The sequence below is a fragment of the Rhineura floridana genome, chromosome 6 (assembly GCF_030035675.1).
Source record: "Rhineura floridana isolate rRhiFlo1 chromosome 6, rRhiFlo1.hap2, whole genome shotgun sequence".
NCBI lineage: Eukaryota > Metazoa > Chordata > Lepidosauria > Squamata > Rhineuridae > Rhineura > Rhineura floridana.
In genome coordinates this window covers 107,792,729-107,814,493 of record NC_084485.1, presented here as the reverse complement: position 1 = coordinate 107,814,493, position 21,765 = coordinate 107,792,729, and the positions used below count along the sequence as shown (strand labels likewise).

The window sequence follows — 21,765 nt, the reverse complement described above, 5'->3', positions numbered from 1 at the left end:
CTTTCCAGGCCCTGCAGCATGGAGGATTGGTCATGGAAGGAGCAGTCACGTCATCTACTCCCGCTCACCTGCCCTCTTCCTCTGGAATAGGCTTTGATATGCATATAGTGCTAATATCAATGTATGGAGCAGGCCGTGACAAATCCACCTGGAATTCAGTAGTATCTTTTGTATGCCAAGAATGTGCTCACTACCACTGAGATACAGCCTTTCTCCCTGATCCCAAAGGGAAGAGAAGAAGGTTTGGAATATTGGGAGAAGGTGATGGTTGGATGCTGACACTGCATCTGGCACCTCTTAATGGCTTGGTACAGATGAAATGCAACACAATGGTTTGATTGTGTATTTCTGTATTTCTTTGCCCACTTCAGTTAATTAACTTCAGCTTGAACAGAAGTCATAGTTTGCCATTACATCTAAATCCAGTTTGCAAATCGCATTTAAGATGGATTGCTATTCTGGTTTGTAGGCGAGCATTAACCATTGGTTGCTGGTTCTAATATAACAACAAACTGGTTTGTGTAAAAGTGTAAGTAACCAATTGGCCATAGGAGGGAAAGAGATTGTGACATGCTTTCCCCTGGGAGGTTTTCCTGACATGTACTTTGATGTTATTTTAGTGCCAGGCAAATAGTTTTTTTATTTTATAAGGCCTAGTAATTAATTTGATCAGTTGACTGGTGTGTTTTATGTTTTTATGCTGCTCAGATAGATCTTGCTGCTTTTGGTATATTTTTCTTTCGATTTGTTGTATTGTGTTTTCAAATTTTATAAGCTGGTCTGGGAATTGAATTGAAGGGCGGGGTATAAATCCCTGTACTAAATAAATAAAAGTATGTGTGTGTGAGAGAGAGGACAAAGCACCATGTGAGCATGAGGCTTATCATGTCTAAGCCTGGGTTGACACTGTACATGATACAGACCAATGTCTTTCCAAATATAAATACCCAAAGACTTTTCCTTATACTAAAACCTCTACTTTTATGTGTGTGACAGTCTATGCACATGGTTCTAATATTAATGCATGGAGCAGGCACTGTCAAATCCACCCACCTTCTTTCCAGGAGTGAATTCCTGTTACTCTCTGAGAGAGAGAGACCCATGGGAACCTCAGACAGGCTCTCACTCATGCACTAACTAGGCTAAGGAGAGAAAGGAGGGGAGCATTTCTCCTGGTGTTTCTGTTCTTATTGAACTATCTGTACAACTGAACTGAGACCCTGCCTCTCCCTAAAACCTTCTGTGTGTTTTAGTTCACAGGAGGTAGAGGTGGGATATTTTTCCCATTTAGGAAGCTGTGGGGAAGAATAGAAATGGGAGAAATGTGTCCTTGTCCAAAGCATCCTGCAGGTGAGAAAAGAAGCAGCAGACATTTCTCCCGCTGTTTCTTATCCACCCATCTGTGCAAGGGCTCATCCAGACGACTGCAAAATGTGTGACACGCCCGCTATGTGTGTTCGTTATTTTTTGGTCGTCCAAATGACGTCTTGCGCTGTTACGCATTTTCGCGGGTTAAATCCGCTCCTTGCAATACCGGCAAAAATGTGATTTGCTGTTTAAAATCGGGAATCATCCGCTGTGCCTTCAGGAGTTAGGATGCAATACTGCGGACTTTACAGCTGATGGGCGGTTCTTGGGCGTTTCCCCTTGCCCCTTCTCCTCATTCCAGCCAATCACGTATCTGCACTTTTGCGCATGTGCGAGAATAAGCCCAGGAAAATTGAACCAATCATTGCAATGGTGGGGTGTTGGGGGGGGTCTGCAACTACTGCGCAGATGCATTTTATTTTTTGCCAGCCTGCAAACTGGGTGGCCGCTCTGGGTGAGATCTGCAATGCACAGCAAGCGAGAAAGGGGGGATGGTCGGTTTCAGCCTGCCTCCGAAAGCCTTGTCAATTTCATTCTACTTGCTGGGGATTTTGCTTCAAATCAGAAAAGCATACATTTGTTTAAGTGTAATATGCAAATACAAACAAGAAAAAGGCTTCTGGTCGGTTTCAAGCCTGCTCCAGAAAGCTTTGTCAATTTCATTCTCTGTGGGAAGGAAAGGGAGAAGGGTGTGTGTGTGTGACACATTTCTTGCTTTTTTGGAGAAATAAATGCATTGCCAGTGTGTGTATCTCCTTAAATATCAATAAAGGCAGAAAAGCATCCATTCGTTTAAGTGTAATTTCGCAAATGCAAACAAGAAAAGTGTTTCTGGTTGGTTTCAAGCCTGCTCCAGAAAGTTTTGTCAATTTCATTCTGGTGGGAAGGCAGGCGTGAAACTGACCAGCAGCCTTTCCTTCTGAGGCGAGAACTCCTTTACAGCCATACTGTGCTTCGTTGCAAAGGGGCAGAGGAGCATATGTAATTTTTTTGCTGACCAATTGGTTGATAGGGGGAGGTTTTAGAGGCGGAGCTTGGAAAAAGCGAAAAGAATGTAGGGGTCTTACCACTGCGTGTGCAAAAAAGCATTTTTTTTAATTGGGAAAGAGCGAACTAAAAGGCAAAGTGAGGACTATCAGATGACAAACCAAATATGGAAACGGTGGATTATCCTGCTCCGTTTGGATAAGCCCAGAGTCAGACCAGATCCTGCCTGTTCCCCAAACCCAGTGCTTGCCAATAAAATTGGCAGCAAGATGAATAGAGACTTGGCTACTAAGCAAAGCTGATATTTGTAGACTCTTGCACGGAGCATCCAGGTACATCCGTCAACTTTGTTATGCAATTTCTGTCATATGCTGGAGATGAAGCAGTCACCTCCAAGCAACTCACAATGGCCTTTGACACCTGAGACAGATATATTTTAGATATATAGAATTTTAGGATATTATTCTCTTGACCGTAATTTATTTTAACTGATTTTAATATTGTTTTTTTCAGTTGTTCTAACCTGTCCTGGTAGAAACACATACATTGCTCCAAGCCAAGATTCAAGACTTACTGCCTGACATGTGCATGTGTGTGTGTAGATCTCTTCACTGACAATGAAACAGGGATAGGTGAGGGACAGGAACTGAGGAAGAATTTTTATTTTTCAGTTCCTCTGAAATGTATTGTTTATTTATTTCAAGATTCATACCCTGCCTTTTGCTTCAAACGATCACCATTCACCACAGTGGTGTGCAAGTGTTTATAGTTATACAACGCATACAAAGCTATTCACCTGTCTCAGTGATGAAGTAGTGAAGAGAGAAGCTAAGGGAGCATGATATTAAAGCTTTTCTCCAGCTTTCCGGCATTCCTGCTGCCACTGTTCTTTGGGGCCTGTGACTGGCAGAGGGGAAATAGCCCCCTCTAGGAAATGTGCTGCCAGGCAGAAGCAGATAAAACTATTACCCAAGGGTGGGATTTCTTCTCCTACATGGCATATAGTATGTGGCTCTTGGTGGTGGAGAAAGAGTGGAAAACAGCCCTAATTGGCTGGAAAGAGGTTAAGCCAATGGTTCAGTGAAAAGCCCATAATAGAAGAAGTGTTTTAGATCTAGAACTGGAAGGTCCACAGATTCATTTCTATTGCTACTGATAAATCATCATCACATTTATGTGCATGCCACCTTTCCAAATAATATTCAAAGCAGCTCACAAGAACAGTAAACAAATCATGTAGATACAAAACATAGTCGTAAATATATCAAGTACATTTCATAAATACAGCATTTTATATCCATATTTTCAAGCTAACAGAACATTTCTCTAAACAAGTACATTCTAGACATTTTCAGCAGCAAGAGCTGCCTCTGTTGCTGGAGTCTGTTGGGGACCATGCTGTCCCAGGCCAGGTGGAAATGGGCCGGAGCGAGCGAGCGAACAGGGACCAGCTCTTGCAGGATTAACAGCAGTGAAGAAGGCTTGTCATTGTAAACAGCAACACCTATTGCAATGTGAGTTGCTTGGAGGTGATTGCTTCGCCTTTGGCCTTTTGAGGAATAGTTATTGATGCTTTTGTTCTTACCAGGCAAAATAATTTCTGTCCACCGATGTATTTACTTGACTCCAGAAAGTATAAGTGGCATTAGTTAGCTTAGTTAACTAGTGACTTCAGATGGTATGTTTACTCACTTGTCTCTTGCAATCACTTGGTTAAACCACTTCTTCCTTTACAGACTTGTCAATGAACAATTGACTTAACTTCTTTGCAACAAATCAGGGCTCCCTTTTACTCTTCCTAACAATCAACCATAGAAAAGATGAACCAGGAGCCACTTTCTTTCTGGCTTGCTTCTTTCCCTACACTGACCTATATACATATATTCAAAAGCATTTTCAGTACTCAGGCTGCAATGCAAGTATGTTAGTTAATTTCAGTTGATATAACCTGAATGTTGTTTAGGGGGTGAGTTGGCTCTAGAGTGCAATTCCATCTAGGTGAGCAGTCTTGATATTTGTTGGGAGTTTCTTGATGTATAAAAATGTGTGGAGATATTTTTTCTATATCATTGCTGATTTTATAATGTGGCTCCTGACATATTTTTACTCTCTTTTTTCTTTTTAATTTTAAGAGTCAGATCAAATGTAGTCTTCAGTACAAAGTGCAAATGAAAGACAATGAAGCAGTGGTGCCCTTTGATATAGTCTCACTATGCACAAATCCTGCAATAAAAGAAGTCTTAAAAATAAGACAGAAGCCTCTGTAAGGAATTGCTCAAAAACTTCATGAAACCCCAGTCTTGGTCATAACAAAAAGACTACTTTATCCAGCCTTTAAAATAAGAACTGAAATTATTCGTGCTGATGGTCTCCTTTCTTTAAAAATAGAAGTAATATATTTCTGAAATTTCTGCACTAATCCAGTAAATATTAATTTGACATCTCTTTAAACCATGTCAAAGCATACTGACATGAGGTGGGTGTATAAAAATTAATTTAAAATATAGCCTTATTTAATTTATCTCTTGCTCAGTTAAGGCTGAAGAGCATAAATTAGTTTTCAGGCAGATCTCCGGTGACCTAGTGGAATTTTGCTGGTGCAAAGTTAGGTAGGAATGCAGGTTAAAGGAGCCTGTTTTTCATGCCTTAGTTAGCCAGTTCAGTGATGGTGGTCTTTGTGGAAGAAAGATTTTTAAAAACTATTTTTGTTAATTTTTTCAACATATATACTACAAACAACTAAATGTCAGTGTATGTGGTATAGCTCATATTGTCCATTGAATAATAGGGATGTAGTGGACTGCAGGGGGCTCTAGTCTATCCACTTTGTTGACTGTTTGCCCAGCGCAGGTCTCTGGGGATAGGGTGCAGTTTCAGCACCCAGCCTGCCATACATCAGCAGATGTTGGAGGCAGTTTTGACTGATGTCCATTACAATGCTGATCAACTCTTGAGTAAGCAGAAATAGGGAGAAGGGGCCCTTGGATTCAACCTGATGGATCCCTGCCCAGCTTCCATTCTGCTTAATGGCATCAGTGCTATAAGGGACTTCACACTGACAGCCCCTCACAGCGCTGATTTGCTATTAGGTTTGAAAGGCACAAAGTAACCCAGAAACTGCCAGGCCCCTTTTCCTTAGCTCCACCTTGATCAGGGCTTTGACACATTTTGACTCAAATCCCAATAGAGAATTGAAAATGCAGCTGGAAGCACATGGTGTGCTTTCTCCTGAACCTGTGGTTCTGTAACATTCCCAGTCAAACATTACTTTCAATGCATGTTTCTAAGTCAAATCTTCATCTTTTAAAATCAATGCCAAATATCTATTGACCACAGCAAAAACAACTCATAATCTTAATTTGGTACTTGTTTACTTTATCCAGTTCAATTGTAGTAAGGTTCATAATTAAACTGAAGATCTCCCATTATTTTTTAGAATATTACATGTGTTGTGTTCTTTTGATCAATATCATATCTTAATAGCTTCTATTCGTTTCTGTTTTACCCATTCTACATGTTTGCTTCAAAGGATACCACACAACATGATAGAGTAGGGGTTGCCAATCTTTTTGGAGCAGAGGGCACATTTAAAATTTTATTATTTATTTATGTATTAAATTTATATCCCACCCTTTCTTCTAGGAAGAGTCAGCAAAATTTTGAAAGAATGCTGGGGGCAGCAGTCACAAAATGCCTGCCATGGGAGCATGGCATAACACAAGATTAGAGAGTAGTCATGGTGAAGCTTTTCCCATAATTTTATTTCCATACTAGAAAAGCCTTGACCTGTTGAATTTCTGCCTGTCATACAGCTATTACAGGCACAAGAACCCTCTTTTCCCCAATGCCGACCCTAAACCAAAGCCTAGGCTGCCATCCTGTACCCACTTACCTGGAAGTATGCCCTATTAAACACAAAGAGACTTACTTCTGATTCTTTAGCTCCTGCAAAGTGGCAAATATGCCTGAGCCTCTTTGCAAAGTTTTCACATTTGCCTTTTGTGGGCAGGGGAATTCTTTAACATTCAACCACACTTACTGTGTACTAGTACTTGCAGAAAAGAATTCCTAGGCACTACCTGTTCTCAGATGAACCCAGCACAAGAAAGATGCATCTTGGTTGCTAGGGAAAATGGAAGAATAAACTGGAGATTCCAAAGAGTAGGGAAAAAAGACAGAAGCAGGAAAAATGCACTAAAAGGGAGGGAAGAACATCAGCTCTTTAGGACCTCAGAGATTTCTATCACCTGGTGTCCAAACAACTCAGTTATCAATCACAGTTCTGACTTCACCCATGGCAGTCAGGAGCAGCCAGACTGGCTCATTTCATAGAAATCGCTTAAAAGGCAACCTGCATATTTTGTTCCATAATTTACTTTATAGGAGGGTTGGAGACTAGCTTTAAATAAATAATAAATGAAAGCTTGGGTCTTGGGCTGCCTCCTGGGGTGCCACTGAAGGCTTCTTCCACTCACAGAAGTTGTTTAATCCCACAAAGCATGCAACTGATGGAATGCGGGGGGAGTTCTGCCACTTTCCCCTGGAGCCCTCAACCCCCAGTCTTCAAGACAGTGCCCTGACTTTCCCGAGCAGATTTTCAGGGGGTGCAGAGGGAAGGAAGAGTTGATCAATATCACATCCTTCCAGTTCCACCAATGGGAGCAAATTCATGATCCAAACCATTGTGTTTTTAAATTACTTTTTGTTGTTAGTCCCTTGAGCTGTGGGGAGGTGACATTTAAGTGTAAATATATAATATACAGTCACCAAGTATCAATATTTGATGATAGATAAAAGACAGGAATGCTACCTCCTAATCCCAGCTGCTAGCTGACTGCTTAATTGCATTGGGCTGGCTATATGGCTCACTGGTTGGAAGTAATGACGGAAACAGAATGCCCATCTTGATTGTTAAGAAGCTACTAGTTCAGTGTGGATATTGTAGGGGTTCTAGCAGTGGCCAAAGAGGTGATGCAGGTAGGAAATGTCTGCTTTCACTGACTATTAGCAAGGGTGGAAGGAGGATGTGCCCCTACTGGCAGGTGTTGGGCAGCATCATTGGAGACAAGAGGACATGCCATGCAGGTCAAGTGTTTCTCTTCACGGGCATATGATATTAGCAGTACACATCTGTATGTTGTGTTCTGTTGCCCCCGATTCCACTATGGTATGTCTGCAGCTGTTTGGAGTATGTCACTTTTCAGTTTTTCTGAAGTTTATAGCAAGGGTCTATGACATGTGTTAGTTAACAGTGTGGTGCCATAAGACCTTCTTTGGAGGTGTTTAAGGAAAAGCTGGACAGCCATCTGTTGGCAGGTGAGATAGGGTAATATACAAGACAGCAGGTAAAACAGATGAACCATATACTTTATTAAAGTACTATTGACAACAGTGCTTTAGCTGATAATGGAGTTGTCATAATAATAATATTGACTGAATGTAGAATGAGGGTGGTTTCTAAAGGGCAACTATTGATTCAGTTACAAAAGCCTTCCTGGTTGATAAGAGGCAGTGGGTTTGTGAGAAGAGCTTGTGTTTTGGGGTGGCCAAGATGACATAAATCACTGGATTATTTTGGGGGAGTGCCATTCTATATAATAGACATTCTATGATCCCTAGATGCAAGGAGATGGGAGGATTATGTAGAGGTTGTAAATCTGTTGAGTACTCCTAATTCTTTAAATAAAGGCCAAGTTATATTAGCAATTGTCTCAAAATAATATTTGGGATTTTTAAATCAAGAAAATAGGATGTATTTCTGAGAGTACTTGGAAGCTGCCAAATTCCACATATTGATTTCATCATGATATACTTCCTAATGAAGTTGGTTTACTAAACTCCAGATCTTTCTCTTTCTGTATATGTGTGGCATATATATGTGTGTATATACATATACACACACATATACCTGTCTCATATTCACAGATGTAGGGCAGTAAAGCATGATAACAAAAAAGATTAAATATGAAATATATTTAAATGACACTACCATTGAACGAACAAAAAAAAACCTTGCTCATCCTCAACCACTAATTTTTTATCTGAGTAGAAAGCTCTTGCGGTGTTTCTGGAAAATACTTTGGTCTAGAATGCAATTCGGTGTGTTTTTGTATGAGAATTTCCAGCTTGTAGGCATGAAATACCAGTTTATTATATTATCTATTTTTAGTGGCATAGCATTTTAATGTTCTCTGTTCTGATAACATGCAAAAACAGCAGAATTTGTCACTTGCTTACATGTTTTCAAATGCTCTGATAGATTTCCCCCCCTCTTTGCCTTCCCTGTTGTGGCTAGTCCTTTTATAAAGCAGGAGGTGTTGTAACAAGCAGTTGGATATTTACTTAGGGTATTTGAAGTTTTTCTTTTGAAAGTTGAATAAATGTAACCTACTGTGTAATCCTTTCCCACCCTTAGATCTCTCATGGATAAACCTTAAAAGAGATAAACAACCATGGAGGAGGAATTTACAGAATACCTTGTTTCTGCTTCTGAAAAGCTGTTACTTGAATATGGACAAACTGCTGATCAAAATGATGTAAAGAAGCTGCGAGATCTTGTTATGGTTAGACTACATGCTCAGTATTTATGCAATCTACAAGGCATACAGTATTGTGTTTCGCTTAAAATATGTGATTTGTCTGGTAATTTCCTTACAAATGCTGATGCACTTGAATGTTGCACTAGTTTAATTAAACTGGATCTCCATAACAATCAGGTGAGCAACAGTGTCTTTAAAAGATAAACGTAAAAAAGTATAATTTGGTGAAATAACAGGTTTTTTGTGTTTGCATGTATAGATCATTGATGTAGATTTCACTTATACTATGCTGCAAGTGCTTCCATGATTTATTATTTTTGATCCTAACAACAGGGTGTGCCATAGTTAGAATCGGGTAGTGTAGCATTCCATGTTTCTTTTGGCCATTATTGTAATAGAAATGCAGCCATTTCAGTACTGTGAAAATTGTATTTCTGGAGATAGTATGAAATTAGCTGTCTGAAGAACTATAAACTGATAGATCTTTCCTCTATCTCTGAGTCATATCCTAAAATGTTGATATTAAGGGCCAAAATGGCAGTGGGGAAAAAACACCCTATACTAGTCTTCCTTGTTTCTTTTATTGTATTTTTCCACATGTTTCTGTGAAGTCTGGACTTTTTTACCTGTTGTTTTTGAAACATTCATTTGAGATTCTCATGTCCATTTTCTCACTTGCTGGCTCTGACCCTCCAATTGAAGTGAATGGGGAACTTGTCTTTGATATGTGTGTCAGAACAAAATGGGATAAGATGTTTTCAGTGATGATTCACATCTTTGATGTTCCCTTCTCTTTGTGATGGTTTGGTTCATGAAATAAAAAGTTCAGTGGAAACATATTTCAGAGTCCAAATTGTATATAGGCATTTATAGACATTTAAAGTGAGTTAGACTTGCTAAACAATTATATTAAAAAGAATCATTACATTTGGTGGAATTCAGTTGATTTTCCAAGTGCTATTGCTAATGGAAGAGAAAATATTATTTTTGCCAATTTTTCTTGTAGCCTCCAGTGCCCCACCAAAAAAATCAGTTCTGGAGGGTTGGGACTTGTGCAAAGGTGCCAGTTGAATGCAACCTATTAAAATTATATCCTACAGACAAATTAGATAGCGTTATATTATTCATAACTCTAATTTTCACCTGGGATTTGTAATGATGCCTGTGAATGAGCATCAGGTCAATACGGTCTCCAGGCTTTGAAGGGTCCATGAACAAGGCCGCCTCAGTGCTCTTCCCTCCCTAAGTAGATCCATCACCTCAGTGTTCCCACTTCCCATTCTTTTGTCCATTTCCGCTGGGCTAAATGTGTACAACTGCCAGAGGGAAAGTGCAACATTATATGAAGGATGCTGCTCTCTTTCTCTTCATTCTTGTTACCAATTGCCTGCTCAGAAAGGGCAAGTGAGAAGGCAGTGATAGCACAGCAAGGAGCAGGAGTGCCTGGAGGCTCTGGGGACTGACAGTGGGACACTTGTAAGGATGTGGGGTTTGGTAGGTGCCCGGTGATGCTTGTCTTTGATGTTGGCCCTGCATCAAGTCTCCCCCAGTTTCCAGCACTGAGTGTAGTCCCTTGCGCAGTAAAATATTACTGCAGGGGATTTCCCTGCTAATAGGAATAACTTTTTTGGATAGCTCAGGGACAGGGTGCCTCTGAAATCCCAATATAAACATAGAGGCTCCTGATGCATATGCAGAAGCTGGTGTGTATCTATCTGCAGGTTCCCTGTGCAGCCTTTAGGATTGCATCCATTGATTTTAGCCACGTGATCTCATCATATAGGACTGTCAGTTGACTGGCTTTAAATTGAATGATTTTGGTGAGTTCCCACCCCCCTTTTTAGACATGCTCATCCTGAATGTTTTTCAGTGAAGTTTTTTACACTGGCATACTTTTATATAAATAACAATATGTAGATGAGCATTGGCTGGGCCTTTTCCTTGGCTAAGGAGGCAATTTTAGTTTGAGGGGTTACTTACACTGCACTTTTAACAATGTATTTGCTTTTTCTCCCCTCTTCCAAAATTATGTTTCAATGCTATTTCAGCTAGAAGAGCTTCCAGGCCCGGTATTTTGGGGAAACATGGCAGAGCTACAACTACTGTATCTTCATGACAATGGCATTTCAACACTGGAAAATGTGTATTCATTATCTTTCTGCCCTAAGCTGACTGCGCTCACCTTGTTCAACACTCCACTGTGCCTGAAAATAGCCTATAGGCATATTGTTGTTAACAGCATTTTTTCACTCAAGGCCCTGGACTACTATGTCATTTCCGATGAGGAAATAATAGAGGACTGGAGGCTTCCTGAAAAATATAAACCATTTACACCTAGCCTTTATGTTGATTTTTGCCCTCTTTCTGAAAAGGTAAGCAATCTGGTTTTATTAGGCATGCCTTCATAGGACTATTAAGCTTCAACTATGTTATAATAATCATGTAGCCATTGGCTGATATCCAGTGACTCCAGTTGTGCATTCAAAGTTCTGTATCTGCTTTGTGAAATGTAATGATTTCATTGGGCAGTTTGCTTCTTGTAGAAGAAAATGGGAACCCTGCATGCAAGTATTCATATATTCTGGCAAGTAATCATGGCATACAGTTGCAATTATTGCTCATCAGATATCTGCAACATTAATGAATGTTTTCATAGAATTTAAACTTCTAAATGTTTTAATTAACAAAAACATTTAGAGATGGAGGAAACAATGGTTGTACAGGTGCTGAGTTTAGAATTCATGTCTGTGTTTGGTATCACAGTATTGGTTCTTTCTTTGGTGCTATAAAATGTTCCAAATGCAAATATAGTTGTTTCTTCATTGAAGCCATCCTTGAAAATAAGCCTTCAAAAATGACTAGGCTGCATTTTTTTTACTAGCCTGCTAAGAAGCTTGTAGCATGTGTCTTAATACAGGCCCCAGAGGAGGGGGGTCCCCTCTTTCACATCTAGCATGGAAATACAGGATATTAGCCTCTTAAGCACACTAGCAAAATAAAAAAAAGCCTTTTGCCAAACAGGCTGGCAGAAGAGAACAGAGCTGAATGACAGACTTCCCTTTCCTTCTTCTATAGTCAGCACAGAAACTAATCAAACTGGTGGAGCCTGTATGGAATTCCTAGACGCCCCTATGGATACCAGGCAATTTGTTAAATACAAGGCTGATTGAAGCCATTTGTTTAAAAATGTGCTGAGAACAATGCTCTTTGAACTGTGAGATCTGCATCTAGATCATGGTAGAGAGCCCACAATGTTTTTACAGCTCATTTTGTACCTTGCTATTTATTGCTGAGTAACATCTAAATTGGCTCTTAAAGAACATTGGAAAAAAATTAGAGACAAATTAGATAAACGTATTTTAGCTTTAAGCTTTACCAGAAGTGTGAATTCTTAAAATGAATATAAATAACATTAAAGAAGTAAACTCATTTTTCTTTCATTAGAAACTATACTCTTAGATTACTCGTAGACATTTCAGTGCAAAAAAACCCTACTGTTTTTATTGTCCTTTAAAAGTTGATAATAGCTCCAGGTTATTAGAGTACAGTACTGTCTCATGTTCAGAGAGCCAGTGTTGTGTAGTGGTTAGAGAGTTGGACTACAACCTAGGAAACCAGGGTTTGAATTCCCACACAGCCATGAAGCTCCCTGGGTGACCTTGGGCCAGTCTCTGCCTCTCAGCCTCAGAGGAAGGCAATGGTAAACCACCTCTGAATACTGTTTACCATGAAAACCCTATTTATAGGGTCTCCATAAGTTGGAATCGTCTTGAAGGCAGTCCATTTCCATTTCCCTGTCTCATGTTCAGAAAAGTAAATGACTTTGCTGCACTTGAAATGATTGACAGTTATATAACAGATGGGGTAGTTTTGTAGACATAGTTTCAATATGCATTTTCTATGACAAAATGGACTCATCATAGCTTCTGGTTAAGAATAATTTCCCTGCTCAGTGTCAACAAACAAGTACACATTTTATTTTGTTTTGAAGTTCTTATTGTATGAATGGGCTATATCCCTGGCAATATATGCTAGTTAAAAAACCCCATTTATTTATTTAGACATTTTAAAGTGAGAGGGCCCTTAACGTTTCAAGGAGGAGCATGGATATTTTAAAGGATCATGTTTGAACTCTGAAGTCCCATGTTCAGTTTCTGGTGTCTCCAGGTAGGGCTGGGAGAGACTTGTGCCTGAAACCCCGGGAAGCTGTTGCCAGTCAGTGTTGCCAATATGAACTAAATGGACCAATAGTCTGCCTCTGTTTAATGCAACTTCCTTTTGCCCAGCCCTGGCTTGGCCAAACCCACAGAACCTTTGAGAGGACAGATCCAGCAAGAGGAGTCAGGTAGATAGTGACAGTACTCAACAAGCATAAAGGAGGAACTCTAGAGAAAAATGTGTAATCATGGGCTAGAAAACATGGACAGCCAGAGACAGGTCCATTAGTGCTGCAGACTAATCTCAAGAAAACTTGTTCCAACATGTTCCTAGGTCCCCAATGTCCTTATTTTCCTGACTATTCTCCCTATCCAGATTCCAACCAATATAAATCTAATAAACAAATTATATCCCCCTCTTCCTCCCAGAAGGAGCTCAGGGTGGTGACTTTTTCCTGAGAAGTATAGAGCTTTAAAGGAATAGTACTGTGGCTTGGATCCTAGTGCTCAGTCTTTGCTGCTTTGGCTCCTATTGGATGCACTGCCTGCACTGACAAGGGAACACGAGGCCCTTTGTGAGAGTGCTTGGGACACCTGGCTCAAAGGTTACTGGCTCTGGGAGTCTCTGCCTGTTGGGTAGGGGTTAGTATCATGGCTCAGGACCAATGCTCCCATAGTTTGTGCTACAGGTCTTCTGCTCCCTTCCCTCTTTGTCTGTCTGGAATGCTGCTTGTAGGTGGGGTCAAGACAGCCATTATAATACATTGAAATCTAGTTCATACGACATAGCAAAGCAAACCATAGCTTATTAGGACTGTATGAATGTGCAGCCTCCTGGAGAGAAGCTTGCAGCTGTTTGTGTCCTCCCCAATGCTTTTTCCCCTGTGCTGAGTGTGTCATCTGAATGGTTAAGCTGAGCTTGCAGATAGTGAGGAGAAAGATCAACAAGAGCCTGGATTTGGGTGACATGCTAAGCCACACCTTGGCTCAGCTCGGTGCTGTGGAAACGTAAAGAGGACCAGGGAGGAGCAAAGCATCTCCAAGCCCCCCTGTCACATTCGAATGGGCCTTGGAAGGGGGTGAAAGAACCCTGCTTTTTGCAAGCATCAGAAGCAAGCAGGAGAAGTCTCACTTGCAGCTGATGCTATCAAAAGGCAGGTTTCTTTCTCCCCTCCTCATCACTTGATGACATCAGCTGTTTAACAGGGGAATGTGGTTCGGGCAAAATAGCCTTGAGAGCCAAATTGGACTCCCTGCCTGGCCAAGATGGGCTTATGGGCCAGAGGTTCTCCACCACTTGTGTCATGCCAACCAGGTCTGAATAAGAGAACCTGTAGAAGTGGGGTCTGGACAGGCATGAATTGAGGGCTGCCAGCATATCTCACTCCAGATCTCTACACTCTCTTACCTAGAACATTCATATATATTGAACAAGATGATAAAATGATGGAACGTTGCTAGATCTAAAGGGAAAATTCCATAGTCAATGATAAGCTGTAGCTCTTTGAGTCCTGCCTACCAAGACAGGAGTAGACATCACAGTGCTGCTGAGATGCTTCCAAAAACAGCATCCCTGCTGTAACATTTAGCACCTTTAACTCTGACAGCAGCTATGTGAGTATTCCTGCCCTAGTCCACTTCCCAGCTGGTGAGGGCAGCAGTACTTGCACTGGAATGGTTATCCTCACTAGTTAACTGCTAAATGTAAAGTGAAGGGTGTGGAGAATCACAAGGGAAGAATGCCTTAATGTCTGCTCCCATGCAAAAAAGAATATGTGGAGAGTGTAAGATTTATGATCTTTTCGTTGAGCTCAATGATAGAGGTTCAAATAAAGACAGTTTATTAACAATATACCAAGAACATTTGCGGGTGAAAACCAAGGGGATATGCATTGGCCAATATGCCTAATCCATAACATGTAATCTAAAAAAGTATATAACTTTTCAGAAAAATCTGTTTTAATACACATTTACTGAACATTCTCTTTTTTGGTAGGAAACTACATTTCAGGAAGAAATGAAAATGGTAAGAGAGATAATTTCCAAGATAAATTATGTTCTATCTTGTCATTCACCAGTCCTGATTATTCAGAAATGGATAAGAGGATATTTAATTAGAAGAATATTGTGGTAAGTATGTTTTTACTTAATTTTAATCAGGAAATGTTTTCATGCAGAGCAGAATGGCTAATTTAAGCTGACTTGTCAACCATCTTACTGTACACATATAAATATGCCTGTAATGCAACATAACACATTGCAAGCTTTCTTAAAATGAATGTTTGGGCATTGTTATATGTTAGGGCAGTTTAATTTCTAAATATTGTACATGGTGAAACTGATTAGCAGATTACTAGAATGGCTCATAAATGAAGGGCATAGTTGCTGCTTTCTCGATCTGTTGAGTACTTTTCTGTCATGTATTATTGCAGTTTTGTGGGACCAATATTCTGCAATCCACATCCCATTAAAAGACCATGGCAAAGCACATACTAATTTTAATAGTTCTGGGTTGTATCTGCTATATGTAATGGTTATGCCATTACAATCTTCCAGCTCAACATTTGTATCACTGTAATGTCCTTTTGCTTGTGCACAGTCATAGTTAGTGACGTTAAGCTGGTATAACAAACAATCCTCAGTCATATTTGGACTAAAATACTTGACTTCAGGTCTTAAGATTGGACCCTTTGGTCTATAAATTGAACTCTATTTTGCAAACTGAAAAAACACATTGCACAGAACTCTTGACTGTAAACGTTTATTTCAGTGAACATATTGATAAGAAATGAGTTGATGTTTATGCAGAGTTGTCTGTAGGCCTCTGCCACAGATACTGGTTCGCAAATAATATCATAGCCAAAGTATTTTAAAAAGTGAGTTGTAAAATTTTGCCATTCTACTTGTGTTAAAAATAAGGATTTCAAAGTTCTTCTGTCTTGGGTTTGGATCAAAAAAGCTGAAATTATACTTATTCTTTATTTATACATTTATTTATTTTTGATTTGGTTCATGCAAATCTTTCCTGAAATCATACTCCTGCTGGTTAGTTCAACAACTGCTGTGCTTTGGTAGCTGCACATTTAAATCTGTGTTTTTAAAGAAAAGTAATAAAATATCACATAATTTTAGTTGTAGATGCTTCAGTGACAAAAAAATTATAGACTTTAAGGCTGCAATCCAGTACACACTTACCTGTGAGTGAGTCCCATTGAACCTAATGGAGCTTACTTTTGAGTAGATGTAGGGTTGCTGCTCCCCCCCCCCCTGACACATCTGCAGTGTGGATAATAATATGTACTTGCCTTACAGGATTGTTGTGAAGATTACAGTTATATGTGAAGTGCTTTGAATACTGGAAGTGCTGTGCAAATGTTCCCAATCAGAATATCAACTTGATTCAATAAATTGGCATGTGATTCAGACAACAGATCCTTTAAGACTTATGTTCTGGTGTGAGGAAGAGGCGGAGTAGTTGCCTGCTATGAATGTATTATTAGAAGTGTAGAGGAGCAAGAGGGTGATAGAGCTGGTAGGGTCTTCACTAGACAAGCCTTGCACATACTAAGTAACCTATTTTCTGCATTTGCTCCAAAAGTATATGTTGTGAATTCTCATAGATTCTAGTTCCAGAGCAGGTGGTATTACCACAACTAGAAGTAATTCTTAGAAGTAAACATTTTGGAAACCTAAGTACACAAGCATTAATTAGCGTTTGATTGGCCTGTATTTTATTTGAAACTGTCGGAATAGAAATAGGCTATAGGCAACCTCATAAAACATTTTTGAATACTTAACAGGAATTGATATGTAGAACGTACCCCAATCAAGGAAAAGAGCGTGAACTGTATATCTATTTTTTACCTTTTTTTTTCTTTGTGGTGTTGCTGCAGTAGTAGGAAAAAATGCAAAAACCAAGAGCATCCTCGTATTTTTTCAGCATCTTGAGACACTCTCTCTGTCGTTTTGGGGCTGAGGTAGTAGAACCTCCTGGTTCTTCATTCATCTAGGAAGAAACACTTATTGAACCCTGAATGTCTGCTTAGTATTTGGTAACTTAACATACCATTGTTCTCACAGTTGTCTAGAACTAGGTAAATATCTTAAATGACTTCATTGAATGTTGTGAGAATATCGTACATTAAAAAGTGGATAAAACAGTTATTGCAAACACTTGGATTGTGTTACTGAACAAAATGACAGTTTTGGAATATGAAAAGCTTTGAAGATGCTAGTCCCATCATGGAGGATTTATTTCATCTAATTATCACAAGCTTGTAGTGGTTCCCTGTTTTATAACCTCTAATTAATGAAAATATGCTATCATTCAGATGCGTGCACAGATGTGATATTAGGTGTAATGAAACATATATAGGACATTGCAAAACAGATTATAAACACATAACAAGGCATCAAAGGCAAGTAAATATAGAGCCTATCAACATTGATACACTACACCTAAATCATACAGTAATATATGCACAAAAACAATGGATCATTTAGACAAATTTGTCAGAGCTGAATAGCTCCACTCTATAATATTCCAGAAATAAGTGTCACTGGTATTAACTTTGTCTTTTAATGGGGTCCACCCATGGAATTTTAAGGAACATATTAGGTATCTTAATATTTCAATATGAAACACATTGCACCCCCTCCCCATTCCATGCTGATCTGAAGAGTCTCCCAAACCTCTGGAACAGATTTGGGAGGGGGACACAGGTGGAAGGGAGAATTGACAAAAATTTCCTCCCCTTCTCTTACATTAGTAGACACCTCCACTGGATCAAAAGCTATTCCGCAAGCAGAATTATGGCACTGGAATTCACTTAACAAGTTCAGAATAAGAACATGTGTAACCTTAAACAATGTATACCATAAGAAGGCATTGCTGACTGACTGGAACAGTTAACAGGAAGGCGCTCTCAACACTGCAAACTTTTGTTGCAGGTTGCGTTTGTTCTTCTTAAATTGTTCTTCTAGAAATATTTGTCTGAATTTAGCCGTAGGAAAAAATTTGTTTCACCAAGTGAGTTTGTGTATTTTTTGTTATCGGACAAAGAAATATATACGCCATTGCGTGTTTCCTTTTTTGCCCTGGCAGCTAGGAATTTAAGAGCTAAATTTGTGTCTCAGCTTTGAATACTCTATGTTTGTAATGGCATATTGCTAAACAAATAAAACAATTATGGTATGGTAAATTGTTCTCCTTAATGAGAGCTGGAAAACAATTACCTTTTGCTTTTTCCTGTTGCTATTGTGGATGCTGTGCTGAATGAACAAAATGGCAGAGTTCTAGGGCTGGGCCACTTCAGATGGCAGGGTTAAATTATGAAAGTTTTCTTACATTTTTTTTTTAAATTGAACACTTCAGGTTATATAAAAAAGGTGGGTAGTATAGTGCTGGGCCAAATTTGTCTGGCAAGTTTCATGAAAAAAATGCATCTCTACAAATATAGGGTGCAATATTCTCTTGATTTCTTGGAAGAGGAATAATATTCTCCAAAATTTCTCTGTGTGAGGATGGGTGGGCTGTAACTTACTTTAACTGTACCAAGGGATTTTTTGCTCTCTTTTTGTTACTTTAAAACAAGGTTTCCATGCCACTGGCTTTCCACCACCTGCACTTTGCAGAATATGTAATGCTTCCCTCTGACCATCCTTCCTGAGGTGGTCTGGGAGTGATGTGACATACATTGCTCTGAAGCCCTTCTAGGAAATGGAGGGAGTGGCACTGAATTAAAGTAAAAGAAAAAGGACAAAAATCCCTTGGCTAACTTATGTAGTTAAGGTAAGTGGGAGCCCACACCCCTTGCAAAGATTTTGGAAAAACTAATTCTCATTCCACAATTTCAGAGGGGCTTTGATTCACTCCAAGCCCTCTTGCAAATGGCTGAAAAAAATAGCTAAACAGCACTAGTATAACAATGTGCACTATAGGGCTTTTTGTTCAGAGAACATAGGAAGTTGCCTTATACCAAATCAGACTGCTTGTACATCTAGCCCAGCATTATCAGTACTGTCCATGGTTCTTTAGAGTTTCAGGCAGGAGTCTTCCCAGCCCTACCTGGAGACACCAGCGATTGAACCTTGGACCTTTTGCATGTAAAGCATGTGCTGTATTACTGAGGTATACCCTAGAAATCCCAGCACTGGATCACAAATTTATTACGTATTATGGGTTCTTGTGAGTGATTTCTTTTTCAGAAGAGAATGGGTAAAACTGTGTTGTGCTCTTTAGGAGACCAAAGATAATGAAACATAAGATGCTTGCTGTTTTGTGTCCATACTTGTGGTATCTGTGAGCAAATATACATTCACTGGTCAGCTGTAGACACTTCATTTGCACAACAATAATCAAATAATATAGCTAATAGTAAGCAATTGGACATATGGAGTACACTGTTTAGCTTCTATGAGTGTAGTTTTCAAATTGCACTAACATGTTCAGGGAAGAGTAGCAAAATATTGGCATAATTGACCTGACCTTTGTATATGTGCCTCCCGTGAGAAGACTTGGGTTGTTATCGTGCTCTCCACCAGAGGTGCAAATGCAAATCCCAAACGTCTGTTGGAAGTGAACCTCTTAAAGATAATATGCCACCAAAAGAGCAAGAACGGGTGCAGTAAAGGTGCACTGCTATACATGATAGGGAACAACATGCATACTAAAAGTTTGTAGCCTTTGTTGTGGTAAGTGCACATGCCAAAGTGAAGAGAACAACTTACTACGATGTTGCTTCAGATGTTAAAGTTTGCTTTGGTCTTTTCAGTGTGATATCTGAAAGAGAGTCTATTCTCCGAGGCATTCTGCATTCATGTAGTGGGTGCACTGTACCCCATACCAGATGATGATAAATTCATGCTTAGCATCATAATTTCTAAGATGAAAAGCAGTGACTTGTGCTTTTGTATTATTTGTACACAGATGGTGTTCTGTGAAGCATTCAGCAAGCAAGCAAACCACATCTGTCAAAACACTCTCCATCAATTCCAGCATCCTGTGCTGAGTAGTAATTGAAAGGTTGTCAGTTTAGATCAATGACTCTCTTACCACGTTGGGTTGACTGGTCATTTGTATGGATTGGGACAGCCCAACTGGTTCAGGAGCTGCATGTGACTGATTTCATTAGTTCAAGAGCAATTTTTTGGTAAATCAATAAAATGAATGATGAAGTCCACAATAAGACTATACTATAAGGACAATCTCTTGAATCCTTTGACATCACTTTCAGTCACATGCTGGGACTGACACATGCTGGAACTCCTCCTCATAGGAGGAGGGAAAAGTAATGGCAGCACTGTGATAATCCCTTGGGGCTTTTGAATTGGCCAGAAGGAGGAAGTGAAGAGGGAATGGTAGCTGTGGAAAGGAAAAACAGCAAATAGCAAAGGTTGACTCAGAGGTGGTGTTGTGAAAAGGTGATGGAAACAGTGACATGTCTCTTATAGCAGGGCACCGCAGCTTACAACTGTAGCAACTCTCTATATTTTAAAGTTTTCTTTGTTTTCCTGTGGAAACAGCACACCTGAGGTCCATGTAGTACTGCTATCTCCCTATCTACATATCTTTTGGCTTAAAACAAAACTGAATGTTGACAGCCATCTTTGTTTTGATACACAGCCATTTGGCATGAAAAGTGAAAACTACTTAAAGGATAATTTTGTCAAGCTACTAGTCTTATGAAGAGTGACAGACTCTGCATTATTCCAGCAGACAGGTCAAGTTTTCTTTGGGGAAGTGACAATTTTCCTTTTTTCAACTAATGAAAAGTCTGCAAAATGCACCCTCCTTGAGCCAAATGTATTTTGAAGAGAGAGTGCACAAAATATGAAATGTTAAATGCATGCCTTTACATGTTGACACCATGGTGTGCATCTACAGAAAACCTGTGTGCTCTTGAGAAGTTTAATAGGAATACCAACATCACTTCTTCCAGCAATGGTGAAGTTACAGGAATATTTCAGTGGCTTTGCAGGTATATATGCCAAAATAAGTGTTTTAAGATCAGAGTGAAAATATCTTAGAAACTGTGTGCTTCCAGCTCATATTGTAATAGAATATTTTTATAATATGTGCCAATTTGTCAAAACTAACAGTAGATATACAGTATTTGTGTCCATTGGAGTTTGGTTGCAGAGGACTCACCAAAGAATACTTAGCTGTAGATTATTATGACCCTTTCAGGGAACACATTTTTCTAAGTAAATTTGCTGATACTTTTCCTGAGCCCTAAACTAAGGACTTAGTTAAACAAATAAGTGATTGAAAGGGACATTTAAAAATTAACTTCATAGTACATTGTGGTATCTGTCAGAGTAAATTCAGATGTCCATCTCAGTCCCTCAATTTTACATCAACTAAGAATTAAATTGAGGGCTATAATAATGCTTGATATTTAGAGTATTCAAAGCACTTCACTCATATCATCTCAGTCAACCTTTCTACAGCCCTGTAAGTTATAGTCCACATATTATTGTCCCCATATTGAAGACTCAGTCTCAAAGGTTTGAATATTCATTTAATGGCTAACATAAAAAATTATTTAAAATCATTATAGTTTGGATTGGATGTAAGACTTTTAAATGTTGTTTACAAAAGAATATAGTTGTGTACTTGCTTTTTCAGAATTTCATGCATCAACTCCTTAGTATTATAGAAAGAAAACTGTAAGAAGAGGCTACAAAATCTTAATAATTTTCAGGAAGAGATT

At 39.3% G+C, this 21,765-nt stretch overlaps 1 protein-coding gene across 11 annotated transcripts in view; it reads left to right on the top strand.

Annotated features, from left to right (window-relative positions):
- LRRIQ3 (leucine rich repeats and IQ motif containing 3) overlaps positions 1-21,765 on the top strand; it is a 69,547-nt gene that overhangs the window by 1,235 nt on the left and 46,547 nt on the right. For 6 of the 11 annotated variants that reach the window (XR_009763577.1, XR_009763578.1, XM_061633432.1 and 3 more), the window contains exons 2-4: positions 8,771-9,071; positions 10,943-11,266; positions 15,048-15,181. Coding sequence is in view for 9 of the 11 variants with exons in the window: in XM_061633432.1 (XP_061489416.1) it covers positions 8,808-9,071; positions 10,943-11,266; positions 15,048-15,181 (722 nt within the window). In the remaining 2 variants the exon portion in view is untranslated. Of the gene's footprint in view, positions 1-105; positions 242-2,868; positions 2,988-8,770; positions 9,072-10,942; positions 11,267-15,047; positions 15,182-21,765 lie in introns of those variants that run through there. The other 5 variants (XM_061633427.1, XM_061633425.1, XM_061633424.1 and 2 more) reach the window with 3 other exon arrangements.